The following is a 23241-nucleotide window of genomic DNA, read 5'->3' as shown; positions in this document are numbered from 1 at the left end:
GTTGGGAATGCTGTCTGCTGCATTTTGACTCCTAACTGTACCCTAGAGCTCTTTGGAAGAGTGGTAGCTGGCACAGGCCAAAAGCAGTTTAGCAATGGAGGGAACAGAGTTCCAATGCCTGGGAACATTTTCTGTCTGTTTGTTGTACTGATACAGCCATAAACCACTTGAAGGCGGGGGAGGCATTTTTAATCAAAACTGAGACTAGGATGATTTGGTTTTAAGTTAAGCAGCCTTACAAATATGGGACTTTCTTCACACTCTTTCAGTGAATGCTTCATGTTGAATTTGCACCTTCCATATACTTTAGTTTGTTACCCCTTTTGTGTAAGTCATGAATATAAACACCAGGATATAGAATAACTTAGTTTCCCTCAGTTTAAATTAAAAACAAACAAACAAACAAAAAACAAACAAACAAACAAACAAAAAAACCCCGCAAGAAACCAAAAAGTTCCTCATAATTTACATTTTTCTACTATACAAATACCAAACATGCTGCTGTCAAAGCCATATGGTGACTGTGTGCTGTGTTTATTCCGAGTCCTTGCAGATCTGTCAGATAGGTTGTAGGTCACTGAAAACTGTTAACAGAATAAATGTTAATCAAATCTTTTTGTAAGAAAGCTGTTAAACATTAAATTAAAAATTGTAAACGATTAGGTTATGTTGGTAGTCAGGAAAGAATATTCCTGGTGGGTTTGATGTGATAGGCTATGAGGAGGAGATGCTCTAAGATTTAGTCAAAGTTTGTTTACAGAAGTTGTGACAATGACATTTCCTGCTTAGCTTCTGTCCACAAATATGGTGTCATTGGCACATAGGTTTTGACATTAAAATTCCTAATGTGAGTATTAGTATCCAGTTAAAAATGAGGAGTAAATGGGAAGAAAACCCTCTCCTATGAGGGTCTTCTCATAGTGTTTTCTTCTTGCAAAGCACAGTAATTTTTCCCACTGTTTTTGAAGAAAGAGCTGGGTTAGGAGATGCTCTGTTTCTGTAGAACACTAAGTGGTTGCAGCTTTTTGCACAAGAAATTTTTACCCCATCTAGTTCGGGTACAGAGCGAAGCTCAGAGCACAAGCTAATCTCCCAGGTATTTAATTAGCTTTTCAGACAAGTTTTTTTCACCCTGCACTGAATTCTGTACTGCCACATTACATTGTACTGAAGTTAATGATTTGCCCATATAGCTATAGCAGCTAACTTTCTTCAGTGTCTGAGGTATAAATGTGCTAGAGTAAGAATTTCTAAGCTTATTCTGATGTGGTTTGTAAAAAAGAAAAAAAAAAAAACAAAACAACAAAAAACCACCAAAAAACTCAACACCAAAAAACCCCTTATGCCCTAACCAAAAAAAAAAAAAAACCAAACAACCAAAACAACCCCCCCCCTTGCAGTAAGATTATTAGGTTCTATAAACTCTAACTTAGAGTTAAGTTCTTAAGCCTGTGAATGTTAATTTGGAAGGTTAATCTTTTAAATGAGGGGCTGCATCAGCACTTCAGTTAGCAGTTGAGAGAGCTAAAACCTGATTCTAATATGTATGCTGGAGATTTGAATGAAATTCTAGTCAGCAGAGAGGAATTTTTTTCTTAATCAAAGGACTTATGCAGATTATTCTTGGATTCTAGAATTGGCCGGTCAGTTGCCACACTGACATTCCAGGTCAAAACCTGGAATTTGAGCACAAACTGTTAAACTCATTATTTCTTTGGAAAATAATACAAGGGCAAACATCTTCCATTTGTTTGAATAGTGTATAATTAAAGCTCTTAAAGGAATTCAAGTAACACTTTCTGAGTTTGAGAGGCATTTTTTTGTTTGTTTGTGTCAGGTGAAAAGTGTATGCAAGGTTTGTTTGGTTTTGTTGTTTGGGTTTTTGTTTTGTTTTTTTAAGAAATGTTGGGAACATATCTGTTCAAGAAATATTAGTTTATCTTTGCTAAATAATAACAAAAAATACAGCTGTTCTTATTCTGGAAACAGGAAGTTGTTTAGGTCAGAGATGCAGAAACAGTCATTCCCTTAGCCTTCTCAATGAGGAGAGTTCAGTAAAAATAGTACGGTATTTTTTTTTTTTTAAAAATGGGGGGCAAGTGAAGATTAATTTGGTAGTTAACTGCTCTGGAAAGATATTTTAATGCTGATATATGTTCAGTGTTTTTTCTAGTGGCATATTTTGTGCTGGGCATGGGCATTCCCCCCCTTTGGTATTGAACCAAGAAAGACGAGCAGCATGAGAACAATTTGAATTGATGTGACTGGGAGACAAGATCTACCCATTTCAACTCTCCCACCGCCAGTCTTGTGAATCCTTTGCAGAAGAGTCCTTATCAAACTCTTCCAGAGCCCACCAGAAGAAAGGTTTTATAGTGACAGTAAATAAGTAAGCCACTTACAGTACCATGCCCACCCAAACACAATAATCTGTTTTTTAAAGCATTTATCCCATGTTTTGATGATTTCCCTACCAGAATTTTCAGTGATAGTCAAGCATGCAATACATGGAACAGAGCTGAAATGCTAGCTTAGGCTGTAAGATGGGAGAGACAATTGTATCTGTGTGGGACACTTAAATTGAGGAGGCATATTTATGGATGTTGATTACAAAGATATTAAAAACTTGTTGTGTAGACTATTTTTAAAATGGGGTATTATCTTATTTTCTGCTTTCTAGTTAATGATACCCAATGGGTTTGAGTGTGTTCAGTATGATGTTGAAAATAAGAGTGAAGTTGACACAGGGGAAGATCTGTGTGGTTTCACTCTCTTTTTACAGCATTTTTCTTCAGTGGCATTAAGCCAAACTCAGGCCATTGGGCAGGAAAAAAATTAGTTATGTTAAAAAAAATTAACTGTGCCTAAATTGAGTAATAATTTGAGTTTAAAAAACATTTGCTTAAAATTTCATGCAACTAAAATATATTTTCCACCAATTTGTTATGGTTTTAAAAATGAGGCATTTGGCACATAGATTCTTTTTTATGAGACAGTACAAATAACTGTAACAGCAGCTTACTAAGAATAACTATTGCATCTTTAGATTCCCCTCTAGTATTAGGAGAAATTTCAAAACTTTTTTAAAGGAAGTATAGATCCAGTTCGGCACAATTTGTGTCTGTTTAAAGAAATAAAGTTAAGAGCCAGAGACCTGCTATCAGTTAGACTTAGGACAAGTCCTAAATTTACTGCTATCAGGGAAAAAAAAAAACCAATCCAGAAAGCTTTTTTTTCTAGGAGATAACTAACTTTTGCAGCTGTATTATTTTGCTTTATTGCTGGCACTGATAGCCTGGCTGCCTGACACCTGAATGTGCATATAAGTACTCAAGTTCAGAAGAGGTTACCTGGTTAACCTGTCAGGGATCATCTGGTCTTGACTAAAGTTTGCAGCTCTGCACTACTGTACTCAGGGTGCGATTATGTTCAGGCTAAGGTGTGGAACTGAGGGTGCTGCTGGGTTAACCTGTGGGATGATGCTGTTGCGTTCATGTTTCTTTTCAGGTGCATCAAATGTGCTAGAGGTAAGCCTGGCATTTAGAGCTAATGTTGAGTTTCAGTTGGCAGAGGTTAAGGCGGCCTGGGTTTAGACCAAGGTCCTGAGCAGCCTAGAGCTAGCTGATTACCTTTCTTTCTTAGGCTAGAAGGAAACTATATAATTTGCATTTGTGATGGTGGTAACTCACAAAGTGCTATTAGGTTGTTAATGTAGCTTTTAGAATGTGTCTTTGGAAGAAGCTGAATTAGTTTTAGACAAACATATTCATCTTGTGTTTCGCTGTTGGCAAGGGGATCTTCCAAAGTAGTTTGAGAGTTTTCTTAGGTATCCTGCTGAGTAAAACATCACCTTATCTGCCAAATAGAGATCCTATACAAAAGCTGAGGCTCCCCTCCTCTCTTGCAGGGATGCTGAAAGTAAGGGATTGTTTGGTTGTGAAAGGTGTTGATTGGGTTACAACTTGGTCTGATGAAAACAGAGCTGCCTGGGGGCTGTGTCTCTGTAGGAGATGAACTGAGGCTGAGCCACATGCGGTCCCAAAGATTACCTTATAACAGCAATCAATTCAGGCAGCAGAGTACATATTAAGGGCCTATTAACTTGCTTAGGCCTCTCTTTGACTTGAAAAGTACTTGTGAGCAGAGGAATAATAAAAGGCAGGGGTTGCCAAAAGCTATGGAAGGTGCATCTTGCCATATCATTGTTGGTACATCTGTTGAGTTGGGGATTTATTTCCTACTAAGCATCTGCTTAGCTTTTGAAGTACATATTAAGGTCAAAGGAGGGGAGCTTGAAATGATTACATAATGTTTATTCTTTTCTTTGAAGATTTTAAACTTTAATCATACAGCATTTGGACATACTTAACAAAGGACAAACCTACATGAATATTTGGCAAACTTCCACAACTTATAACATGCAGTAGTTGTAGCTTTAGAACTTGGATTTAAGTACTTTGGGCCTTGCTGAAACTACAGTTTGCAGGTCCATTTTGTAATCTGTGTATCAGTCTTATTGCATCTGTGACTTGATTGCACCGGTCATCTGAACGTGACCAAAAATAAATTTTCAATTCATCGGTCTCCATGTGGCTCAACAAAAGAAAATCTCTAGCATTCCAGTCCCATCAAAGAGGAATTTTTGGGAAAACAGAAGTGTCCAAAGAATCTAGCAACAGGACTGCAACAGATAATTTCCTTATTCAGAAATGAGATTTCCCCAAACTCCTTATGTTCTATCCACACTGCTAATAGCTGGTTCTATTTCATTTTATATTATTTGTGAACAAGGATAAATCAATATGTTCATGGTTCTTATAAAGAGTTGCGTAATTTTGATAGGCATTAATGTCAAAGAGCAAACTGCTGAGCTAGTGGATATAAATTGTCTTGACCTACCAGTAGTGGCGATCGGTAATAGTTCTTTCAGTTCAGAGTTCTGCGTCTGTGCAGACTTATCAGTGTGGCGTCACTGATACCAGAACTGAGTATCTGCCTGTATGACAAGGATGAAAGGTTACACACAGAAAATTCAGTAGTTGCATTGTTTCATTGCCCAATCTACTACTTAGAATAATCCTCACTGACATGGATTGCTTCCAAAATCCACACGTTTCTTAAATCAATCATTTTGGGTGCTTATACAAAAGGCCATTTTTATTTTGCTGATGCAAAAAGCCTGAAACCTCCTCTATACACTAAAAAAATGAAAATTCCCGAGTTTTGCTTTTGAAGTTGCTGATCATACTGTGCTTATTCATATTTTGTACAGGACTTTAAGGATTAAAAGATTATTATATTAAAAATTTCAAAATGTAAAAAGTATAGTTACAGAATAGCCTTCTGATTTTAGTGTTACTGGTATACGTATGTGAGCATTACAGAACTGCTCCAGTCATGTGCGTAAAGAAATGAAGATGTTGGTAACATAATGTGCTAAAAATGAATGCAGAATGAATGAATAATGTGCTAAAAATGAATACAGACTTCTCCTTATATGTGTTGCCTGTAGTCCCAGTTGTATTTATGCACAGAGGGAGTTTGGTAGTTCAGCCTGAAAGATTTGCAGTACAAAGAAGCTTATGATGGAATGTAGGAATGGAATTATGTATGTGATCTTTAATGCTAGTACGGTGTCCTCTCCATTTCTCGAAAGCTGTGAGGGTGACATGCATAGCTCTTCCATGGGGAATACATCTCCATTCTACAGATTTTTTTTTTTTTTTATTATTCCTCCTGCCCCCCACCCCACCCCCAACGTTTGCCTGTAGATTCACCATGACAGGGTATATCCTGTCTCTATGAAAATTAGAGATTGCTGTCTAATGATAAGGGTTTAATCTGCAATGAATCAGACATGTGGAAACTTCTGTCTGTGGAATTTTCTGTTTGATCTGAGAGGAATGCCCTTGCGGTGCCCTTCCTGTAATGAAAGCAAGGTAGAGTGAATCAAAGTGATTCTAGATAAGATTGGAATGTGTGCATTGGTTATGCCTCTATTATATTTGGTGTTGCAATTCTGGTCATGTGTATTATTTTACTATCCAAGAGATTAACAGCATAGTTCATCTTTTTAAAAGATACCTCTTGCTTTCTGTTTTAGTTAAAAGTGCTGGGTTTTTATTGATTAAATTCCTAAGTTAATTACTTATGTTTGAACATGGAAAGTCTTGCTCACACAAACAGATATTGTCAGCAAAATATTAAATGTGCTATGATAATACAACAGTTTTTTTGTTACTGTAAATAATTTTACACTATTCACTAAATCTTCTGTTTTAAAGATTTTTTTGGTGTACCATTGTGAGGAATGGCTAACAGTTTCCCTCCCTGTCTTTATTACACAAACAGTTAATGATTAACAAATGTCCAGCTGCCTGTGCAAGGAATGTTAATTACTTTGGGGAGGGAGGGAAAGATGACTATGCCTTTGCATAAGAAGTCTAGTATCATAGCTCACTCTGAAGGTAGCTTGAATATTACAGTATCAATTTTAGCAGATTAATCAGAAATGGAAAAATGAAAAAATGACCTATGCCTCTCTCTTTAATGTCTGGTTATTCGTATGTGCTTCCATATCTGTGCTACTAGCTAGTACAGTAATATTTTGAGTTGCCTGGGTTTGTCCAGACCATTTTAAAGTAAAAAGTGTGTAAGAAGACATGACAACTTGTTAAGAAGTGGATTACTTTGTGTATGGATATAGAGAAAACATGGCTCCAAAAAAAAAAAAAACACTGATAAAATAAGAATCTAAGCAGTTCATAGTCCCCACTATTTCACACCATTCCTAATCAGCTTTCTGAATGGGGACTTGTGTGTTAAGTAAGTGCAGAAGCCCAAAGATCAAGAACTGTGCTTGTAAATATTTAAAAAAAAAAAAAATCTTAGAGCTCGCACTTTTCAGTTAGCTTTTTGCTTGCTTAAAAATGTTGATGCTGCATGGTGAAATTTTGTAGTGAAATTTTGGACTGACTTGAATCCTTCCAGATACAGATAGGGTAGGGGAGAGGAGTGTGAGAAGGTTCAAAAACTGTTAGCAAAAGATGAGTTGTCAAGTTGTCATTGACTCAAGTGACATGTCAGTTTTGATGTGCATTGTTTAATAAGAAGTTAAGAGGGTGATGATTACAGTGAGAACAAGATTACTGCATATTATGTGGATTAAATTTGGAATGACTATTGATCCAACATGTGATGATAGAAGGAAATGGAGTAAGAAATATATGCCATGCTATGTCTGTAATTCCAGGGGTGATCAAAAAATCCTTTGGAAATTGAGTTGTTCAGTCTAGTCAAACACAAGAACGACCAGTATTTGAGAACATATTGTTGAGAACAGTCATGCATGGATATGGAGATTTGAGAAGGTTGCATTCTGTGAATTTCTTAAACAAGGAAAAAAATCTTCAGTGGTTCAGGAGCAAAATGCATTTTGTGCCTAGATGGTCTACTAGTTACCTACAATATTGTAGTGTTCTTTCATTTATACTGAGTGTACTAGTGTACACAGAGTTGATCTACTTTTAACATGGCTCTATGACAATTGAACTTCTTGTTTGATGGAGAGTTATTCGCATCATTCATTCTCTTTGGTATTGTTACTAAAGGTGCAGTTATCTTCAGCAAAAAATGTTTCTGTGGGGAATAATTAAGCAGTTTCCAACAGAAATTCTAACAGAGAAACTGTGGTCTGTTTATTCAAATGCTTGCAGGTTCCACTATTAAGTAATAAATATAGAGTGAATTAAATTTTTAGAGTTTTTTTTTTTTTTAAACTGTTAACATGCATTAATTTCTGCTACTTTTAGTGTTTTTTTTTTTTCTTCCAGAAAATGTTGATTAAAAGCGTACAGGCAGTAATCCATTATTTATGTGAAGAAGACTGAACCCATCTCCCAACAAGCATCCAGGGCACTTAGAAATAAATATGCTTGACATCTAATAAGTCATTTCTGGTTTTCTAGTTGCAAGTCTCCTTTTTAGATGTTAAGTATTGATTCTTCAGTATGCATGTAAGAATTTGCTTATAAATGGAGGATTTCTTTTATTTGATAGAGTAATCTTAACCAAAGAGAATGAACAAATTTTTTTTAACCCCAAAGCAAAGTTCTTTGCCTTCATGACTCTCCTGTGCTGAGGTTTTTACTCAGAAACAAACAAGTTCAGAAACATTTCTTTGTATGGCCTTTTGTTTGTTTTGATTCATATGCAAAGCCAACTAATAAAAAAATTAGTATAACAAGTACTGATCAGTGTGGAATCCCCTCTGGATACACGAGTAGAAATAAAGTGTGAATAAATAAATGGATGCTTTGTAGGTTAATAAATCTGACTTTGTCAGAACAAGGATGAAAATGTCTTTTGATGCCACTGGATCCCAGGTGCTTTAATCTCATGACTTCATTGATTTGCTTTGTTCTCCTAGCACTCACATGCCCACAGGTACCACAGCTCTTCTTTGTACATATAAATCTGCTCAGGAGCAGCATTTCTGTTGACAGTAATTAAGTGCCATTGTGTGTATAGGTACCTGGTGCAGTAACATGAACAGCAGTAACAGCCTGATTTCCAGTATTGCTCAACCTGGTACTTGCCTTTTGATAGGTATCAGTATCTTTTCTTGCTCAGAGCTGGTCTAGGAAATGTCATTGTTAACCAGCAGTTTCTGCAACTGAAAATAGTCTGGAGACCAAGAGCTAGAAGCAAAATTGCAGCAGTCTAAAACACAAATCAGTATAAATAACATGCACATGCTAAATGACAATTTTTTGCAGGTGGGTTAGTCGTGAGCCAGTGTTGCTGTGGAGCACAGCTGTAACTGCTTCTTACTAAAGAGTAGGACTTCTCTGTTGAACTCCCTGGGCCTTCAAAGTTACTTTTGTGGAAATAATATGAGGTAGGCTGCAATTGTTCAAATTGCAACCAAAAAGGGAATCTGAGAGAAATGCTGTGTACGCAGGAAAAAGATTCTTGAGATACATGGAACAATTTTCCGTATTTAAGATGGTCATTAAACTTAGATTTACAGACAAAAAGTGAGTATACCTGGACAGTTCTGCAACAAGTATTTTAGTCGTTTGCAGAGGTCTAAACAGCTAGATCCTTCTGGATCAACAAACCAGTTTCTGTACAATTAAATGTGTTGCTCTTGTGCATAATTGGCTTCCCATGCGTCTCATTATTTTCCTTGTAGCCTCTTCTTCTGCCTAAGGGGGACCTAGGTTAATCTGTCAACTCCAGTTAGTTTTGAAATTCCTGGGGCCATTTGCAGAGGAATTTCCCCTTCAGAGGCTCTCCATTTCCCGGTTAAATTATTAGAGTGGTAATATAACCACTCACATTGTCAACAATTCCTTAGTACTAGGAAGACTGACAGTGAAGTTAGAGAGATTTTGCAGTGTGAAGCCAGAGTTCTAAAGAGCATATACGTGTTCATTTGTGTGTGTATGTAAGAAATTCTTATAAACTTTAACAAAGAACATAAAAATTCATCCTTTGCATCTCTTATGCACATGCAAGTACACATACACCCTAAAAACTTGATTAAATACATTTCCTTCCTTGTCTTTGTTCATAAGTAAGCAAACAGTAGGCCTGTAGAACCCTTCACTTGTTTCTGAATTACCTACATTTCAGTAGAAATTCTCTGTTGGTTGTGAAACTGTAGTAAGAGAGCAGGATTTAAAGGTAACTGAATAGTGTAACAGTATTATAGCAAAGGATTTTTGCTTAAACATAGGTACTTATTCTCATTTTATGATACTGTGTAATTGTATGTCTTGGGACATAGAAACCAGTTCTTTACCTGAAGACAAAAATCTGTGCTGAATAAGGGGATGGATGACTGGAGCAATGATTTGCATCAGATCCTGCAAACCTTGCTCATGTAACCCAGTAAGAGGAGCTGCTTTTGTGGGTACTGAGAGCCAACATGCTTCGCCCAGAATCTGCTGGCTGTTTGTTCTGTTTTCACTAATATTTTATAAACCTGCTGTAATGCTGATGTAGTAGTAGGGTCATGTTTTTTCAGTATGCTTTCTCTCAAATCATGAATGACTGCTCATGTTAACAGCAAAGCTTGCTTTACTTGTTCTCTCTTCAAAGAAACGTAGATCGTATGTGGTTGTATTACAATAATTTTTCCTATTGGCATAGGAATTAACATTTCATTTCCCTAATGTGTACTCATCAGGGGGTTTTTATGTCTCTCCATATCAAGCTTTAGCAACATGGTACTGTTCCTCTGTATAGCAATTATATTGCCTGTCTGAAAGCCTGACATACAAGCAGCCTAGCTGACAGAAATAAGCTGGAGCTATTAAAATAACCGTAAATGAGGCTGACAATAGGAGCTGTCTGCCATTGTCCCAAAAGATTTTCTGAACTGGAAGTAATCAGTTCAGTCCTAAGGCAACCCCATCAGGGATCTTCTAATTGCAAAAATTCCCCCTCACCACCCCCTGACGTCCTGAAAGCAAGTTCACAGTCTTTGTGGACCTTAGCAGATTTACTACTTCTAGCCCAGGCTACCTAGTACTGAATCATAATTTCTGGGCGTAATCTTTTATGCAGACAACTTTAAGAACTTGTTTTCAGAACTTTTTTTATTTTATAAATGGCCTAAACACTGTGTTTTCCATTCATTTGACTTGTTTTTGTACAAATGTGCAGAAAGCAATGTGGCAGGAACTGGAAGTCAAAATGTTGCTGGGTCTAATTATTTACAATTCTTTCTCTTGCCCCGTATTTTGTTCTACCTTACGCATTTAACTAAGATGTGCAAAACCCGTTTTCTCCAATGTTTTAAAATATAGTCTGTGTTTGGTGCAGAGCTGTAACCATGCACGTCTTTACTTCTAGGTCTTTGTATTATCTCTAGATGCTTGTTTAAGTGATAGCTGCTCTTAACTGTTGAACATCCTGTGTTTCTTCAAATCTCTCTACCTTATTTATAAGCTGCATGTAGCAGAGATCAACAGTGACCCTTTCTCTCCATCCACTTGAACACAATTCAAATTATTGCCATCTGTTCATAGCTCAGAAGTGATGCATAAACTGTTCTGTGTTTTGAGATTTATGTCAAGGTCTGGATTTGTGTCAAGGCTCTGTGGATGCCAAGTTTTTGCCCCAAAAGTGTTTTACTATGAATGAATTGGTAATTTGTATGCATTTGCGAAAGTGAGTCTGCCAGGTTTGAGTGGACACTTCATGGTGTCCGATTGTTTCACCACCTACTCTGTTATTCCTCTAGTGTCATATGCAGAAATTGTTTAATTTCAAATACAGTAGGTTATTTAATGGAATTTGGAAGTTTTTGAAAACGTGTACTCAAATCAGATTTACTGAAGGTATTGGTACAAAACTGGATTTGGCTATATATTTCATTGCATCTAGACAGTTCAGTGAAGTTAAATTTGAGATATAAAACAGGTCATCATTTTATTATGATTGAGGTTTTACTTTGTTCAGTTTGGTTTTGTTCGGTTAGAACAGAGTTGAGATTTTGATGATGATGGTTACTATACTCTCTTAAGGGTTCTGTGTGCTCTAAAGACCACGTGTGCTCTGCAGTGATGTTCTTCCCCTTCCACCTCCCAGAACTTGCAATAACTAGCATCTGGAAAGAGAGCAAGCAGTGGTGGACTTGACGTGTTGGAAGGTCTTGCAGCTGCACAGTGAAATAGCATTTACCAGTTAGAAATCTTGTGCAAATTCACTACAGTTTTATCAGCTTGCTGATACTGTTAGTGGTAAGTTACTCGTAACTTTCGAAGCCCTGATTTGTTAGAAAATGTCCTTGAAACAGTAACAAGAGTTGCTTTCCATTTAACAACCCTGTCTAACCACGATTTCTCAGCTTGGTGGTACACAAGACACAACTTGAAATGTACACGGCTTTCTATTTCAAAGAGCTATAACTAAAATTTCATTACATTTTCTGGGAATCTACCTTTATAAATGCTGACAAAGGACTTGTCATTCCAATATGTTACTTTCAGCTTATTTTCGGTATTTTTTCCTAGCTTCTCCTGAGAGAAATTTTTCTGAGCGTTCTCTGAAGCAGAAATTGTGAACTTTAAGTTTTTTCATTGCCTTTCTTCAGTATCTATAAAGAAGAAATGTTATGTATATAAAAAAAAGTGGATTAAGACCACTGTATGGAAACTTACTGAATATCTAAACAAACAAGTGTGTAAAATCTAAATATGTGACAAGCTGTAACTATTAGAAGGAACATTTATATTGACGATAGATGTTAGATGATATCTAAGGACTTTTGGGGAACATGTGAAAACCTTAACACTATAGCCTGCAAACATAATTTGTTGCAGAATTTTTCAAGGGTGGTTGTGTTTTTGTGGAGTGTGGTTTTGTTTGTTTGTTTGTTTTAAACTTTAAAGTACAGTTAGCCAGGATGAATATAAAAGGGAAAGCCACCAAGTTATTTAAAAAAATAAATCAGAATGTGTTAATTTAAGATTCAGCTTTACTCAGGCAAAATAGAAGAATCCTTGAATGGTCGAAAAGAAACAATGAAGATATTTCAAACTAGATTAAATTATTAGTTATGCACATTCATATCCTTCAGATATGTTTGCAAACAAGTAATCTGAATTCTTCATGAGTTATGCAAAATGCAATATCGATGGTTTGTTGCTAGGTTACAGTCTTCCTAGCTGTGCCTAATTAATGCTCCTGGAGAAGAGGAGAGAGAAGAGCAGTGAACACCTCTTGTTCATGTGTGATTCAAAGGGAAGCAATAGTTGCTAAAACTTTCTGCTCTCCTTCAGGGCTGCAACCAAGGATTATTTATATTCTGAAACAGTGCAGTTTAGTCTGCATGAATCTTCAGATGCAAGAAGTCTGATATGTGAGTAGCTTGCGTTGTCAGTGATAAGCTTTAAATTGCTGTAGAGTTGAAGAGCAAATCATACTTCTCTGGCTGGCTGTTGCACTTTGTTCCAGAGATGTATAAACATGTAATGCTTCCTGTTCAAAGTGCATATGTGATACAAGTAAGGAAGCCTAGCACTGTTCCAGCAGTAATATTTTTTTTTATTTATCAAAAATATTACCTCTCTTAAAAGAGAGATTGTATATGCTTTTTAAAAGTTCACACTGCCTGCCGCAGGTCTTTAGTATTTCAGGAGTTAGAGTGCAGTGCCTCTCTTGGCATTCTGCCCTGTTTATAGAGTGGACGAGCTGACATTTCACTTCTGTAAAAGGAATCTCATTCCATTCCTTCTTTAGAAGGAGATTGTTTCAAGGACTTCAGAGGATGAAGATTTTGGTCTTTTCAACTGCCATTTTAAGTGCTAAACAGTTCCTTGTCTCTGTGGCAGGACATACTTGAAATCTTCAGTGCTTAAGGATAGTTGGTTTCTGTAGAATGAAGACCGGTGTGATATTGTGCTGCCTCTGTTTGTTTTGGTTTTACCAAGTGGTTATTACTTGACTGATAATATTAAATTTTGTTGACATTAGCGTTGGGTGCTATTCTAGAAGAACTGTAGGCTTAAGACTCGGTTGTCTTGTACATACTGGTGCTTGGTAGAGGCCGGAGTTACAGTAGCACAGCAGCCTCAGGGAAAGAAATAATTTTTTCTTGGGAGTTCAATAGGTTACGTGTTTTAAAACCTTCACTTTGTGGAAATCTTTATGGTATGTAGGGTTGTGGCTGTACTTGGCTGCTGCTTCAAGGCATTTCACAATGTCAGACTACAGTGGTGGCCAGAAGTTACCAGAAAGAAGTTAAGAAGTTAACAGAAATACAGATAAATTGGCTAGAGGATTTTTTTTTTAATTGCTCTAAAGGTGGAAAGAATCTGAGCTATGACAGTGGTCACAATTAGTAACAGAGTCATGATTTATACTAAGTACTACAGATGAGTGTAGTACTTGTAAATAGTGCTCTCCAGTCTGTTGTAGTCTGTTTTCTCTTGTGTGGGTGGGTGCCATAACTATTAATAAATTTAGGTTTTTTTCAAGTCACCTTGCTCTCTCTTACGATGTCTGACAGGGAGCATAAAGTGGAGGGAAAGAAAAAAAAAAAAAAAAAAAAAACCAAACAAAAAAAACCATGCATAATACACAGGATTGCACTTTCCAACTGTCCCGATTTGACTGTACTTCTAGAAGTCACTCAAGGGGAAAAAAGAGGATGAAAGAGTATGGATGTGTTCCTCTTTGAGGCCTCTGGGGACTGCTGAGAAGCAGACAAGCACTGCGTCTCTTCCTATGCCAGATGCTCTTTCCTGTTTTGTGGGGTGGGTTTTTGTTTTTTTTTTTTTTTTCCTTTTTATCCTGTCAGCTCTGCTATAGCCTCTGTATTTATACGGCTCAGGAAAATGCTTATCATGTCATGGCAGGTAATAATCTAAGAAAGAGAGGTGTATTGCAGGAAAGGCAAAAATAGAACATATAAGAAGAGACAAATAGGAACAAAAAGTCTGCCAAGGAAGTCGTCTGCGTTCATCTGTGTTCGATCTGGATGGTGTTGAAGAGCTGCACTGTCATTAACTTGCACCAAAAGGCAAAGTATGGGTTAGATGCTATTTTAAATAAGATGACCTGAGCAGAAATCAAAAGTTAATTGAAGTGGAAAATACCAGCTTTGTAAAATGTTTTTGTTTTTCCCTGGCCTATTCTGATTGTGCAAGTGTGGAGATTTTGGTAACAACCTGAAAACTCTCTGTTCTGAATTGCTTAGCATTAGAAGCCAAAGTATGATAGCATAAAGATTTTACTTAAAACAAAACAGCCAAACCACTAATCAACGAGGCTGATATGATTCATTCTTTGTTTTAATGACGACTAAGCAAAGTTCCACAAAATGTAAAGCAGAAATTTGACCAGAAAAGCTGTAATCTTCTGGGAGCTGGGGTAGTTCCCAGTAGTAAACTGCAGTATGTGATGAGCATTTCCCTCAATTTTATTTTTAATTCAAAAGATGGTGCAGACCTTAGTGATAGTTTACACTACAGTGACTTACAACTTGTTTAGAATTCAAGACAAAGTTGCAGACTGTGTTGGTGTGTTGGCAGACTAGTGCCATTGAGGGACAGCATGCCTCTGTGTCTATAACAGGCTTAATCCACTCACTTTTAAAACTTTGATTTGGATTGGTTGTTCATTGAAGGTCATATTTGATCAAAACCTTTGTTCATCTGATTCTTAAAATATTGCCTTTTTTCCCCCAGAGATGGCTTTTAAATCAGCTGAAGAAGCTTTTTGATTTGCCCAGCTTATTAGAATTTAGATTAATTAAGTTTGTAATCAGATTTTAAGCATCATGTTCCAGGCCAGGGATTTCTCTTAGTTTGTTTCGAACGTCACTCTGAGGGCAAATTCTGCTAAACTGCATTTTCATGCTTTGCTGAGAAATGATTGCAGGTTTTGATTTCCATTACAGAATCATTAATATTGTTAATGAGAGTTCTCATGGATAAGCACACTTAAGGAGGATCATCCCTGGGAATTGGGGGTATTATAGTTTGAGCATTTGTTAATTAGATAGAATTGGCATATGTAAGACTGTCAGATCTGAGGTGGATTTATATGTTTATTTTCGTTTTAAGAGTGACTTTGGTTGTAGTGACTTGGGTTGTGGGATTTAAATTGGAAGTAATGTTTGTTCTTGTCAAGAGTGGGGTTAACGTTCTGTTTTTTTCCTCAGTTGCTGTATTTCATAAACCAGCCTGTTCCTCCATACTGAATTCTGTCCAAATCCTATTCTGTAGTATTCACTTAGGACTTTTGCCTTCTTTTAATGAAATTGATAGAAAAGTCCTATTGCATCAAGTGGGAACAATATCTAGTCTAAAATTTCAGACATATGAATATTGTAAAATCAGCTCTGATGTCCTTTTGCAGATGACTGAGAAACATTTCATCAGAGCTCTTTTGTACTCCCCTCTGGTGGTTAGTGTCTGAATATGAATTTCTTTTTATCCTGACCACCTGAAGGGCTTCAAATTTGTATATCCAGCCAAGTGAAAAATGTTTTTTAAATCCTCACTTCACTGTATTTTATGAACAATAATATTTACAAGTCTTTGGGATTACCATACATGCTAAAGATTCTTTAGCAGTGCTCTGTGGAAGATTTCTGTACTTGTCTTGCCACATAAAAACCAAATGGCATGTAAAAGTTAAAATTACCTCAGCATAGAGAATGGATGGGAAATTCGCTGATTAAAGGCTTTTCTGTGAATGAGAGAAGAGTTAGAGCAGAGATGGAGCTTTTACAGCATTGAAGATACAATAGAAGTACTTAAGCTGTTCTCTCTAAATGTGCTTTGCACCACTTGAAGAAAAAAGTGAAAATACTTCCTAGGAGCCAAAATAGACTGTTGAAACTGATGATACTGATCAACATCTTACTAATGCTTAATGGATCTAGCAGATTGTGAGATTAAAACAAATTAACTCTTACTTAGATTGTTTTATTACTTCTCTTTGATATATGAGTTCCCATCACTTTTCTCTCTGCTGTCTTGAGAACCACTAGAGTTAGAATCCAGTGAATTTATGAATTCTGTGAGTGCTGCCTTTCAGACAGCATACAGTATTATGCTGCCCTAATATGCAGAATAGGCCACTATAGTTAAATTTGCAAAAGCAGAAAGTTGGCACACCAACCAATGATACTTCAAGGACTGGTTCTAGACCTGTGATTTGGTAGGAGAACTATTGTTGTCTTTTTTTTTTTTTTTTTTTTTTTTTTAAAAAGTCATCTTAGTTAAATTATTCTTCTTTGGGCTTGTGTTTTTTAGAAGGCAGACTACTGAAGTTTACATGCATTTGTATTTGGTATTGTTGCATAGAAATTAAAGTTGAAACTATTAGTGTTCTCATGCAAAATCAGGAAAAATTTAGTGTTAAACTTGCAAGAGCAGCTTCAACTAGAGTAATGAGGAAAGGATGGTGTTTTGTAATTACTGACATAAGGTCAGATTGTACAGTAACGTTAAAAGGGAAAAAAAACAAGTATTCTGTGTAGTTGTGTAGCGTTTATTGTGTTTTGTGACGTGTTGATGCAGAACCAGAAGAAATTCAGGTTTTGGTAGTCAGAGCTTCCCCCCACCCCGAGTGTGTGTACTGGATCAGTATCTGTTCCATTTTATTACTGGGCGGAAACAGCAGGAAGAAACCTGAGTCATACTAACAGGACAGTCATCCCTTCCCTCGCTGTGCCTGCAGCTTTGAGTGATGAAGGAGAACTAGGCGTGGTGGCCTCTCCTCCACCCCCCTTAGCGTGCGAGGGGTGAAGGGAAATTTTTGCTCCCTATCTTCCTGTCCCCTTTTGCATGGCTTTTATACTGGAGGAATGTTACTTTGAGTCTTCATTTTTAATATTGTCACAGTAATCCGTTTATGTGTGATGCCCATCTCTAATGTTTTCCAACTTGCATACATACCGTCTAGTCCATCTGTTTTGAACTGTAAGGGGAGTACATGAAAGCTTTTTTAAGTACCCTTTATGCCTCTAGGAAATGTTCATTCAGGAATTAATCTGTTGATTAGTGTTAAACAGTTATGTAGGCATTTTTGCATATCTGACTCATCATAAAATCATTTCCCTGGATGCTTTCTATTTCAGTTTGGAATTATAAACAACACATACAGAAAAAATGTTCACCCAACAATTCAGGATCTGTTGGGTGAGAAGCATGAGAAAAATGGAAAAATAATTTTAGGGAATGAGATTTCTTGTTACTTTGACTAATGCACGCTTAGAGTGTGTATGACGTTGTGGAAAATCGGAGACATTCTGAAAACCAGAGCTACCCAGTTGGGTAAACATCTATGTTATGTGAAATGTTCAGTGGTCAGATAATCAAACAGATTACAAGCCTTTCATTGAGTATTTCTGCAAAAGTTAGTGTAAAATGTACAGAAATAATGTCATATATGCAGATCTAATTTGAAATGAAAAATGAACCAAAAAATGAAGTTACCTGTCTTTGCTGTATTGTACTGTTAGCCACTATCCCTACTATCCCTATAATCTTTTTACATATTTCTCTTTGAAATACTGTTGTTTTTTTGGTGTGGTACTTTTTTCCCCTTTTTCCCTTGTGAAGTATGTGACTTAAGAGAATGGACGCTTCAGAACTGATAGTCCACAAAAGCAAAATAGGTTCAGTCTTCTTTTTCCTTGAGGTAGGCTTTGATAACTAAAGTAGTAGAATTTGTAAATGCCAGGTGAGCAGATTGCAGGAGGAGAGCTCCATTACAAGAGTCGCTTTTTATGTTTCTTTAAAATCAGGCAAGGCTATCTTAAAATTAATCTGCCACTTCTGGTGTAGCTACTGTTAAGAAAACAGGACAGGTGTAAAATGATAAGTTGCTCAATTCAGCACATAACCCTGCCCACTGTGTTCTGCATGGATCACAAGCAACAGAGCAGCATTGCTGGAAGCCTTGCTAAAAGGGAATTAATACAGTCTAGTCTTGTGTTTAGTAGGACATAAAGGTTTTACAAAATTTTCCAAGGCATACATAGAGTCTACCCAGACTTAAGATGTGTGTGCATGCCACATCCAGCATTTAGGTTTAGAAATGAGGACACAGTAATTAATAATTTTATTTACTCCCAAGCAAGTCTCCTGGCTGAAGTACAGAGGTACAAAAAGTGTAACATAAGTGAGTTACAAAAATAGAATCCAAGTGACTGGGTGCTCAAGGCTGCATGTCCATTTTTAAAAGCAGATTTATGTACATTAACAGAGACTGTGGAGGTAACCACAGCACAAATCCAGTGACTACATAGGATTTTTTTTTTTTTAGTAATAAACCTGTCATCAAACAAAGTATAAATACTGAGGTGAAGAGACTGGAAATGTAAATTGCCAATATCCTTAAAATTAACACTTGGCTTACTTTTTGATGGTGTTCCTCTGGAGAGCAGAAAAAAAAAAAAAAAGAAAAAGAAAATTATAAAGCCACCAATTTGCTTTCAAGAAAACTTTTATAGACTGTATGTAATGCATGCATATTTTCACATTGCAGTGCCCTTCCCTTTTATCCCAGTTCTGAAGCCTTTGACACTGTATAAAACCAATTTCCATACTGACATCTGGTGGTAGTTCTGACATGCTGTGTCGCTTGAAATGCTATATATGGGTATTTTGCAGGTCTAAGCATTAGATGCTATCCCCTCCAGCCCTTCTGAAATGATCTTATTGACATCTTAAAATTTCAAATTATCATCATCAGACCTTTATGCAGCTTCCCACAAGGCGAAGAAAGTAATGAATAAATGAGTAATTCCTCAATATTTATCTCATTTTGCTCAGCTGGTATAATGCATTAAAAAAAAGTGTCTGGGGTGTGTGAAGGAAATGATAGAGTTAATTCCTTTCCTGTAGAACTCCTGTAAAAGCACAATGGCATAGTTTTATCAAGGTCCTATTTTACTGATGGAGGGGGTGTGTGTGTGTGTGTGTGTATATATATATACACACACACATATATATATATATATATATGTATGTATGTTTTGTGCAGTAAATGAGCTCAGGACAAGGGCCACATCACGCAGAGTCACGTCATGTGGCTGTATCCAGAGTCCAAAACTGGCTGTCATGGTGATAGCTTGACTCAGCTCCAATCCCGATGAGGCCTGATGTGTCTCAGTATAACATGCAATAAGAGCCATGACAAAGCCCTTCAGTATTTCCACAGAAATGGTTGCAAGGGCTTGCTCTGTCCCTCACCCTGACATGTATCAGGTTTGGTTTAAGTTCTATTTAGAAAATATCTCAAATTGGACAAGCTGTAAGAGTGACTGGATCAGGAACAGGAAAGTGCAAAGTTTAATTGTGCCGTGGCTTTGTGAATCTGTTTGATATTCATCCCCCATCAAATAGGTTACACCACATCATGTACTCATTTGACATACGCATATTATGACTGTACCTGTAGAGTAAGCTGCTTATGAAAATAGATCTGTATTTCTTTCACAGTAGATAAAAACTTGAGTCCGTCATTCTTTATTTAGTTCTGGCTCCGATAAACTCCTGTAGCAGACAGATTTTTATCAAGTTTGTAAATTGTGTAGCTGTTCTTTACACACATAAAATGAATTACCATTTAAAATTGAGCTAAGTGCTGCTTTCTGTTGCCAGAGTAATGGCAGCCATAGGTTCGTCCTAATGCTACAAAGGTTAGCTTCAGGTATAACTTCTGGTTTCTTTTCTGTGAAATTTCTGTGTGAACGCAAATAGTCACATTAAGAAAATTCAGTTAAATAATTCATTTGGGCACATAGATGAGTGTTTCACGTCTAAGTAGCTGCTCGTTAATATGAAGAATGATAAACAGTTCAAGGGTTTAGCATCTAAATCAGATAGTTTAATATGGTATAAAATTCACTATAATCAGTGATGAGTAAAGAGGGTCATTTAAGTCCCAAAAGACTGAATTACTCATTATATGTAATCTTTTAGGCAAAATAGCTTTTATGAATAGTGCTAATTGATCTGATAAATCTCAAAGGATGTTGGAAAGGAAGTTAAGTAATATATTGTTTTAGTATCTGTAATGCATAATTGCTGAAAACTGTTGTAGTAATTTTATTTTTTTTTTTGTGGCTTCAGGTTAGCCTCAATATCTTTGCGTATATTAACACAGCTTGTAGAATCAATGTCAGTTATTTTGAACTTGTATTCACTTTTATTTATTCATTTATTTAAGCTTATTGCTTACTCTATTTTTACACGCTTCCGCATATTTATTGAGCATTTTCTATTTATCTTTCTTCCTGTTAAACAGGTATTATCGAGACTGCAGATCGCCTGGATCGTGAGACTACTTCACATTACTGGTTAACTGTTTATGCAACAGACCAAGGCATTGTGCCTTTATCATCTTTCATTGAAATCTACATAGAAGTTGGGGATGTTAATGATAATGCTCCTCAGACCACAGAACCAGTTTATTACCCAGAGGTCATGGAAAACTCACCTAAAGATGTATCCGTCATTCAGATTGAGGCATTTGATCCAGATTCTAGCTCAAGTGAAAAATTAACCTACAAGATTACAAGTGGCAATCCACAGGGATTCTTTTCAATAAACCCCAAAACTGGTAAGTACAATACGGTGTTTTATTTTACGTATGAATGAATCAAGGTATTTGCATAAATACATAAACCAGGCAAAATCAAGATCTTCGGTTTAACATTGTAACCATGTTTTCACAATAGTTAGAGTTAACCTGGTATCTTGGGCTTTGTCAATATTAGTAAGTTAAACAAACAAGTAGAAGAGGATTTGAGAGTGAAGCAGTTGGTTCAAAGTACTTGACATCCACATCATGCACATTTTGGGAAGGTTTACTTCAGAGTAGCTCCACTGCAGACTGGTCAATACTCATTTGGGTTTTTTTGCTTTTTTAGTGCAGTAAATGTACTCTTGGAATACATATTTTAGCTTAGTTTCATCCCAACTGTTTTTTTTCAGTCTCAGTCTCCCAGTTTTCACTCATAGGTTTTTTGTCAGGCTTGTTTTCCGGATAGTGTTAGTCTAAGCAATGCCAGCCATTTATGAACTGTAAACTCATTTGTCCCACAGTCAGAGGGGACTGTCTTTGTAAGTAACTGTTGCTGTTTTAAGAGATACAAAATCTGGAAGATAATTTGCAGGTGTGGTTGTTAAGACTCTGAGTTCAGTGGTTGTTTGGAAAGCTTCGGAAAAAACATGCTGAGGTTTTAACAGGAAAGTACAAATACAAGAAACAAGTGACTTTTAGTAACTGTGAATTAGAAATATTGAAATGTGTGTAGGGCAGAGAGACAGGAAACAAATAAAATAATCCATTTTAACTGAAGCTATGCAGCAATTTTGAAAACAATGTAAAGGTTGCCTACCATCCCTTGTTTCTGAATGAACACAGAGAAAATAGTACATATACTGGATGTTTTTTCCACAGATCTTTCCTAACGGTAAAGAAGGTTTTGGTTTTAATTAAATAATATTTTGCTGCGTTGGGTGCAGCTTAGCTTTTCATATGTTGCATTAGGTACTATTTCACAGTAGGAATTACAGGAGATGCTTCTGATTCACTCAGCCAGCAATTTCTTCTCCGAATCCAGAGGTTTTTAGACTAGAGGGGCTGTAGAGGTGTAGAGAGTGACTTTAATCTGTAACAAACCTAGTAAGTAGAAGGGAGCAATAGCAGCCTTATTCATTTAGCTCTTGCTCCTTCCTGGAGGGAATTTCAGGGGATTTAAAGGAGCAAAAATTGGGTGAAAAATATGTTTTGAAGGCTGGGTTGACATGGCCTTCATTCTGTTTCATAGTTGTTTCAGCTCAGGGTATGAAAGACTTGCGTGCTGTATCAGCTGTAATTCCTGTGTCAGCAAAGCTCTGAGTGCAAACACAGGTATGTTATTTGGGTTATTTCTGACAATAACTTCTTTGTCAGCATGTGCTGCATCTGCTTGTGAAGACATTGCCAAGAGGGACATATGAAATACCTATACCAACAAAAGGTCTTTAGCATAGGTAAAGCCTATATCTAAATACTACATTTACAGAAGTGTTGGTTTCAGAACAAAGGCAGCCTAAGAAGTAAAACAAGAAAAATTCAACCCCGAAGCCTTCTCAAGTGAATGCAGAAACTGTGTGTTTGTGTGCTTTATTTCCCTTTGTCTTTCTCTGCTTACACGTGATGCAAAAGGAAAAATTTTCCGCTGATCTATCTACTCCCTCGCCCTTTCTGTTTTTGAAAAATACTGTTTGCTTGCTACGTTGCTATTTCTTGTCATCTCAATCAGTGATATTGATAAAACTTGGAATAAAATTGCCTGTGAGTTGGGTGGAAAGAACTGAGTAACTGCAGTGCTCAAATTGCAAGTGAACATAAACTCTACCTACATTCATTTACTCTTTACTGTTTAATTGGCCCACTATTTTTTGGTTGCTGTTTTCTTATTTTTTTGTAGCTCATTTTCTCTTCCTCTTTCTTCTTGTTCTTTCCTACTCCTCTCTGCCTTCGGCATCATTATGCAGCGTTTTCCAAACTTGGTTTTAAAAAAGACACTTGCATGCCTCCATTACCTAAGTTTTGAGATGAAGAAACATCTTTATTCCTGTTTAATGGATGGAAAAATTAGGGCAGCAGGAGATTGTAACTTGTCTTCAGACAGAACTTGTAGTACATCAGTAGCTTACTGCCGATCTCATTTATGTTAGAAAGTGAGCTTGAGGGAGCTCAACACGCTAGATGGTG

General features: G+C 36.7%; 1 protein-coding gene across 3 annotated transcripts in view; it reads left to right on the top strand.

The window, feature by feature from the left end:
- FAT1 (FAT atypical cadherin 1) overlaps positions 1-23241 on the top strand; it is a gene marked incomplete at its 5' end in the record, with an annotated part of 106950 nt that overhangs the window by 9277 nt on the left and 74432 nt on the right. For all 3 annotated transcript variants that reach the window (XM_082316095.1, XM_082316094.1, XM_082316093.1), the window contains one exon: positions 20782-21096. In XM_082316095.1, coding sequence (XP_082172221.1) covers positions 20782-21096 — 315 coding nt within the window. The remainder of the gene's footprint in view (positions 1-20781; positions 21097-23241) is intronic.

This window comes from Platalea leucorodia (assembly GCF_965183815.1).
Source record: "Platalea leucorodia genome assembly, chromosome: 6".
In the NCBI taxonomy this organism is placed as follows: domain Eukaryota; kingdom Metazoa; phylum Chordata; class Aves; order Pelecaniformes; family Threskiornithidae; genus Platalea; species Platalea leucorodia.
The sequence above is the reverse complement of the archived record's forward strand: the minus strand, read 5'-3'. Positions and strand labels throughout refer to the sequence as shown.